At 32.9% G+C, this 8,209-nt stretch overlaps 1 protein-coding gene across 1 annotated transcript; it reads left to right on the forward strand.

Annotated features, from left to right (window-relative positions):
• Window positions 1-2,171: 2,171 nt before the first annotated feature.
• Window positions 2,172-7,493, forward strand: LOC133178389 (kinetochore protein Spc24-like). The gene is made up of 4 exons (XM_061313121.1): window positions 2,172-2,351; window positions 3,202-3,448; window positions 6,697-6,773; window positions 7,170-7,493. Exons 1-4 carry the CDS (start codon window positions 2,180-2,182, stop codon window positions 7,274-7,276), a joined length of 603 nt encoding a protein of 200 aa, XP_061169105.1. The 5' UTR covers window positions 2,172-2,179; the 3' UTR covers window positions 7,277-7,493.
• Window positions 7,494-8,209: the final 716 nt, after the last annotated feature.

Here is an 8,209-nt window from a genome sequence, read left to right on the forward strand (position 1 = left end):
ATTTCTCTACAGAAACAAAAGTTTATCTATATTTGATCTTTATACAGATAATTCATAGTCTTTTTGATAACAATAATTTAATTATGCAGTGTGTAAGTCATTATCGGAAGTTTATCATGTCCATAAACTGGTTTTTATTTTATTTGCTTAAGAAACTGGGGTATAAGCTGGGCCATATGCCTACATAATGACAGATAAAAATCAATAAATTTATTTTTCACAAATTCCACTTTTTGTTAAATTTAGATATTGTTTATTGCCCCTTGCATACAAAATTGACAATACCTAAATACAATAACATTGAAATTGATTCTGATTAACAAAAAAAAATGGTAACATGCTCAATTTACAAAAAACTGACATCAATTGGATGATGTAACTACATTTTTTAAATAGAGTTGGTCATCACATAATTTTTTGAGAAGCAATGGAAAGATGTTTCCTTTTACACCTGCAAAAATGTGGTAGGAAGACCCACTCCACACAAAAATTATGTTCACTTCGTTAAATTTTCAAATGATTTAAACTGTATTCCATTGACAATCAGAAAAAACATAACATATCAAACCTCCTGCAAGGCTGTCAACAGAGAAAATTTTATGTGTCCATCTAATATTAAAATTGTCTGATTACAGCATATGAAATACTTAAGATGGGGTTTAGGTTAAAAAAAAAACAAGGAGAACATCTCGACAGAGTGGTTGCAAAAATATAATAGGTAACACTGTTAGTACCTTGGAAATCTGCCTCGAAGCAGGGAACCCCCCGTTTGTTTATAATTTTTGTTTCTTACCTTGTGTACTCTTATTATACCACATATGGCCAATTTTAACCTTAACAGAAGTACAAACCAATTGCACAGAATGACATACAGATAGAATTGCCAGAGAAATCACATATTTTTCAAGAAATAAAGACTCCTTATATTTTATTAGTTAGTTTGGGGGAGGGGGATCCACACTTCAGGTGCCCGTGATAATTTTTAGACCCAAATACTGAACAGGTGCCTTAAAGATATTGGAATTTAGGACTTAGTTTGGAATTGGAAGATTTAACTGATGCCTTTGGTGAAGTTCGAATAGATTTATATTAAAAAGAATCGAATCCCAGTCCAGATTAGTGGTACATGTACATATACTGTAGAACATATTGTCTTCAGTAGACAACCGTCATTGTTAACTTACAGGAAATGCATGTGCACAGCTTAAATGCATTAACAAAAGAGTGTATGACTTTTGGACTTAGTGATGATCATTTACTATACATACGTAACGATGTAAAAGCAAATGCTTCCTGACAAGACACCACCAATGTATATATTCTTTGCAAATTCGCATTTCAATTCATTTTGATTTTCAAACAATTTTCATTACCTGGGATTCGATGTCATCTTTGTGAGTCAGAGAAGATAGCTTGTTCAAGAATGTAGACCACTGGCAGGTCATTAAATCGAAGTGCTGTTCTAAAACGCTCCGTGGTTCTGTTGTTGTTCGTCCTAGACGTCCACTCTTAACGACTGTCACATCATCATCAAAACACACTGGAACTCTTCTTTCCAGGGAGATCAAATTTGTACTGTTGTACTTACATCGGGGTCTATTGGATATCGAGCTCCGAAAATGACCAATCATCAACACCGTCTTATTAAAGAGCGCACATTACAAACAGGTAAACATAGGACAGTGAACCTAAGATAGTTCCTTTCAGTTTGAGTTTGAAATATTTTTTGTTTGCATGACGATTTTTCAAATTGAAGATATTTATGTCTTTTGATATATTTTGTTTTTAAAAAAGCTGAAGGTTGTTTGTGCAGGGACCTAACATATATCTAACTTAAGTCCCTGGTCTGTGTATCAACAGCTGATCAACCACAGGCCTCTTAATTTCTATCTATAAGCCGTTGTATGATTTATCCGAGTGAAATATATACCCCCTCTATATATTTAATATATTTATATTGATAGAAATTCAGAGGCCTGTGCGTCAACTAGGATCATTTGTAAAAAAAAAAAAAAAAAAGAAAAAGAAAAAAAAAGGATTTTTTTGTTAAAAAAAAAAAGTTTCTTTAGATTGATGTATGTGATACATGTCATATTACATCTATGTGTATTTTCACAGCACTGGCTAACTAGAGTTGATTAATTAAAAGATTCAGTATTTATAGATTAGAAAAACAAAAATGCAAAGCCAGGAGTCACAACTGTCTGATCTTGTTAGTCTCGGGAAGGAGGTTACAGCAGCCTTTGAAGGGTCACAAGAAACTGAACTAACAGAGAAATGTGCTGGCATCATCAGGGAAATCCGTCATCTTCAACAGAAACAAAGAGAGCAGCTAAAACAGCAGATTCAGGGTAATTTTTCAAATTCATATGATTGTCTACAATGCGAGTCCTCAGTCCTGTTTAGATGGGTGCAAATCACTGCATCTCAAAATTAGAATGCCCCATGCATGAAGTGCCTTAAATTTTTTTTTACAGGTGCCAAATATGTGTATGAGTGCCTCAAAATTTAATTCAAGAGCACCCTAAATGAATATCTTTAGTGTCCCAAATACATATAGCGAGCACCCCAAGACTTGTACTTATTAAGTATGATAATGAGTTAAACTAGGTTTGTAAATAATTCTTAAATTATGACATATGAAAAGGCTTTCTACTTAAAAGGCTAGAGAGGCCTGAGTCATCATCAGAACCACCAGTTTTCTCTCCGTTACACTACATTCAACCCGTGTTGAATACAGTGTAACGGAGTGAAAACCACTGGGTTCCGATGATGGGCCTAAGTATTCTATTTACAACTACTGTAAAACAAAAATATGAACAAGCATCAAATGTTATTTGGTAACTATAATGCAGAGAATGGTGACTGCCTCAAAGAACATCATAGGATCAAGGGTGTCAGATAAGGGTAGGTTACAAAGAGGTCATTGTTAGAAATGGCAACTGGGAATGACATTTGGTATCATACAAATGGGATTTGATTTTTTTTAAAAAAAGTGAACAAAAAACTTATCTTTGGCAAATGGAAGATTATTTGCAGTATAAAGATATCAATGTTTGTTTGAATAAATCTCTTGAAAGTTTTGCTGCATTGCTGCAGTTTAAATTTGTAATTTGTGTAGATTTACTATTGACTGTATTACCATTATCTTACAATGATGTTAATGACTAATTTCATAAAAAATCATTATGATGACTGTAGACTTAATAAACCAAGAGGAACTTGAGATGGAGAATGTGAAGGAAGATGGAGAGAAAACAGAAACTATCCATCAGGTTCATAGTGTCCAAGAACAAATAAAGGCAGAGAGAGAGCACTTAGGGGAGGTAACAAAGAAATGTGAAGAACTAAAGAAAACCCTACAGAATCAGAGAGAGGAACAGAAGAGGTTAACAGCAGAGGAACAGAAAGCCAAACACAATAGTACTCACACACTCCCAAAGATCAAGTGAGTCATTAAGAAGATCTCTATTGCTTTGGAAATTTAAGTACTAGGCAATGATTTCCCCTCTCATTTTTAACAACTGAATATCTTTTTCTTGTTAGATTTATCACGCCTGCTAATCGATCAGTTGCATAACCAGCAGTTATGTATAATAATCAAAAGAGATCGATTTCCGGTTATGCATTTGATACGAATACATGTAATTTCAATTCACAGATGGTAAGTTGACCCGATGCAGGCAATAATTGAAATTTTAATTAAAATATAAGAATGTGATTCCATGAGCAATTTATTTTTCTTTTATTTTACACCCTTATAAAATGCAAGAATTGTCGATAAACAACGATATTTGTTTTGAAGCAAGGGCTGGTAGAGCGAAAACGCTGATTGAAAACAGAATTGCCGACTGGAATTCGTGATAATCTCAACTAACTTTAAATATCCAATGTTCACCATTAGTTTGCATCAATTACATCTTATCCATCCAAATTTGGACTTTGATATGTGTATTATTTGGCAAATATTCGAGGTAAATAACGTTGCCTATGCATGTGATACTTGAGTTGTGAAAGAGATTTCGGGTTATGCATGAGAAAAAGGACAAAAAGTTTTAGAAGTTTTATACGATCTCCATAATTCACTTCTTAGACTTTTTACTCTTGGTAATGATTATCAAATTTTAAATATTGGCTGTAAAATGAAGACGTTGCTCCATATTTGCTAGCACATTTTGATTTTTCTTATGCCAGAGAAGGAAAACAGAATACTGCGTTGATTTATATTCAATACTTTTTAAATACTAGTACGTTTAATCATTTATGAAATTAAAGTATATTGATTTTGTATTTTTTTTAAATACTTACGCTAGTAAAGATTATTTCTTTTTAACAAATATTAAAGTATATCCGTTTTTTCGTGTGTCACAAACTTTTTATATGTATGCTTTAGACAATTTCTGCGACTTTGAAAAAAAAAATTCTTAGTACATTAAGTGGATGTATATTTTTGCATGTTTTATTTTTTGCGATCTCAAAGTGATCGCAAAAATATTCAAAAAAAAAAAAAAAAAAAAAAAAAAAAAAAAAAACAACTGGATATACGGTAAATTAAATGCTGTTGTTGATACCCCCCCCCCCTGGAAATAACTCTTACTATCTCTTTATACATTCACTAATGATGTATGAATTGAGGCTTGAGAATTATAAAACCCAAAGAGATATTGGTAAAATATTCTTTCCTACAATTTCACTGACTCTGATTGCAAATAATTCATTCTTTTACGCTTCTTCATAATTTGAACGTCTTATTATACACTATAGCAACATGCATCTATAACCGATTTTATGGTGTGCAAACCATTTTCTTTCTCTTGCTTCTTTTCGTGTAATGGACGATCTTTACCTTTTTACCATCAAACATGAGAATTTAAGATGAGGCGTTATCATCTTGTGCCTTTTCCAGCTCGATAACAGAATTCAGTATACTCGGCCTCAGAACATAAGGAAATGCTTCACCCATGGGATTTATTTCAGGAAAAGCAAAATTTTTTTACACTGTTGTGGATGTAGCATATTTTGCCCAAACAAAACGTCTGTTCCATTTTTTAGACAAAACATAAATCTAATGAATTTTTCACCAAATAAATTCTAACCTATACTCAGAAAGCAAGGAAGGGGGGGGGGCACTTTTTTCTGAGGATAGAAATTTGCTTTAGTAAATTTTCCTTTAAATGCGCTGCCCCCCTTTTTTGATGTGAGGTCGAGCACTGGCAGATTCCAGAATTTGGACTCTAAATTGTTTTCTTTCTTTTTTTTTTTTTTTTTGCTTGTCAGAAAATTTTGGGAAGTAGGCCCTCACTTTTGGTCAGTTTAGGGTTTTTTTTTTCTTTTTCTTTTGCTTGTCAGATTTTTGGGGGGAAGTTGACCCCCCCCCCCACTTTTGAAACCATTGCTACGGGCCTGTTAACGATGCCTTGAGTTTTAAAACTGAAAAATACACACACAATAATGTGATGTAAATAGTTCTATGTGTGAAGAAATAGAGAATTAATGTTAGTGCAATTATTTTTAAAATAGTTTGTACTGATTGTAACTGAACCCCCCCCCCCCCCCCCCCCCCCCCCGATTTACTTCAACAATTAAGAAATCTTTTTTTTTTTTCTTTTTTTTTAAATTCAACTTGTTTGCAGGAAAATCCTTTACTTTTATTTTTAAAATTTTGGAAGACTACGTTATAATTACATAATGTTTAATTTTAATTATAAAGTTTGAAACTGTTTGTCCTTTATCTCATGCATAACCCGAAATTGCTTTCACAACTCAAGTATCGCATGCATAGGCAACGTTATTTACCTCGAATATTTGCCAAATAATACACATATCAAAGTCCAAATTTGGATGGATAAGATGTAATTGATGCAAACTAATGGTGAATATTGGATATTTAAAGTTAGTTGAGATTATCACGAATTCCAGTCGGCAATTCTGTTTTCAATCAGCGTTTTCGCTCTACCAGCCCTTGCTTCAAAACAAATATCGTCGATAATCGACAATTCTTGCATTTTATGAGGGTGTAAAATAAAAGAAAAATAAATTGCTCATGGAATCACATTCTTATATTTTAATTAAAATTTCAATTATTGCCTGCATCGGGTCAACTTACCATCTGTGTATTGAAATTAATCGTATCAAATGCATAACCGGAAATCGATCTCTTTTGATTATTATACATAACTGCTGGTTATGCAACTGATCGATTAGCAGGCGTGATTTATGTCTATCTGTTTTTAAAACTGATAAAAAAAAATAATTAAGCACTAGCATGATAGAGAGTGACTAATGGGGAGGGGGTGGGCAAAAGGAATATCTTACCCTTCCCCCATTATACTGCTGGACATCACTACATATGACCTCTGATGACATGACCTTTGAGAACCAATGACATAAATGAACATTTAAGTCATCAGCTTCACCATACTCAAGTTTGAATTCATTCCTATCATGGATTTCTAAGTTAAGGTCCAGAAATACTATCTCACTGGCAATTTATTGACCTTGATGATATGACCTTCAGTTTGGGCCATAGGTAAAAAATACATTTAAGTTTGAAATCAATTATCATTTATTTCCAGTTAAGGGACCAGAATTAGAATGAAGACATCACTTCACTGATTTCTAGACCAACACCTCACCTGTTTTTAGGCGGAGACAATTATACATTATAATTAACAATTTTTCTTTACATTTTAACAGATATGATGTACAACTCTACAATACTTTGACATCAATAAGATGGCAATATGACTGTGAACCAGATGAAATCAAAGGATGTATCCTTTACCTTAATCTGATCTGTGCTACATTTACAAACAATTTTGTTAGAATAATATAAAGAACCTTGTAAGTGTGTGTTGTTAAGTTTTGGTATGTATGGCATTTATAATTAAAGTGTCTATGTCCCCCATCCCTCACTGTCTTTGGATGAATGTCCAGACCTCAGGGTGTGACTAACTTTTAAAAAAAACCTAAATAATCTTATACTTCCAAGAGTAATTTTTTTTTTTATTTTGCATGAATATGTGCAAAACTCCTTAAATATAAATTCATGGAGCTCGAATGGGCTTATGTGTTAGAAAGAAAATGAAATATGAATGACACTCAGGTGACTGTCAGGACCCATGGATTTGTTACTGAATAGATTAATAGTTTCCCCTTAACTATAACAGATATTTGCAACAAAAATGACATCAAGCCATTTTCTCTGAATGGAAAACAGGTTTCCAAGTTCTTCATTGCTAACTATTTGTGGGATATGATGGAGGAAGACTGGTGACACCGCCTGATGTTGATATTAGGATCTGGGTCATGTGGGGTTAAAACCAGCCTTAGTTTGGGTGATAAGTTCACAGTGACCTTATCCATTTCATAAACGTGGTTTTCACATACATTTTATGATCCTCTGAAGACAGGGATAATGTGACACTCTGATTCTGTACATAACCTTATTGTATGAATAATGTAAACTGATTAATAGATAATATACCTCTAGATTTCTTTGTGTCTTTATAGGAATAGAGATGCTTTAAGTAATACAGCTTATATAATATTCAAATCATGGCCATGAGGGCTTGAGTGGGGTCACAAAGAGGGGTCATATTTTTTTATAGAAAAATATATCCATAGTACACCAATGCTCCGCCCAAGGTACATTTACATTCGTAATGCAACATGAAAAGAAATGTGTCTTCTTTCTTTGGTCAGAGGTAATGGTAAAATATGAAAGTAAGAATATTTTTTTTATATTTATTGCATATACAAAACCGATAACCTCAGTGCAGTTGTCCTTTATAGCAAGGTATGGAATGTTGATTCATCTCATCTAAAATCTTACTCCTAAAGAAATCTCATTTTTTGAAGTTTATTTTCTCATATTTAGATATTTTTATGTATGATCTCTTATTGAAATTATATTAAGTTATATAAATGAACCAAGACCAAATTAGGGAAAAGAAGTAAAATTCAAGTTGGAAAGCTTTCACATTATTTGCATCCTTTCTGGTCCAGTTTTGCTCAAGATTTCAAATATTTTTTTCCCTAAATATTTCAATGTAAAACTGATTTCTTATTGTGGCCCCACCCCTACCCTCAGGAGCTATGATTTGAACAATTTAGAAAACACTACCCCAGGAAGCTTTAACATACTTATCATCTTTTTGGCCAAGTGGTTCTTGATATTTTTTCATGTCTATCCTATTTATGAATTTTC

Source organism: Saccostrea echinata, unplaced genomic scaffold (assembly GCF_033153115.1).
Source record: "Saccostrea echinata isolate AGI-Se365-2 ecotype Australia unplaced genomic scaffold, CSIRO_AGI_Sech_v1 ptg000002l, whole genome shotgun sequence".
NCBI lineage: Eukaryota > Metazoa > Mollusca > Bivalvia > Ostreida > Ostreidae > Saccostrea > Saccostrea echinata.

Bases quoted from the DNA above. Each gene is read 5' to 3' on its own strand.
- LOC133178389 (XM_061313121.1), top strand. From the start codon at position 2,180: ATGCAAAGCCAGGAGTCACAACTGTCTGATCTTGTTAGTCTCGGGAAG. The intron at 2,352-3,201 runs GTAATTTTTCAA...TGATGACTGTAG, and splicing joins GCTAAAACAGCAGATTCAGG to ACTTAATAAACCAAGAGGAA. The intron at 6,774-7,169 runs GTATCCTTTACC...TAACTATAACAG, and splicing joins ACCAGATGAAATCAAAGGAT to ATATTTGCAACAAAAATGAC.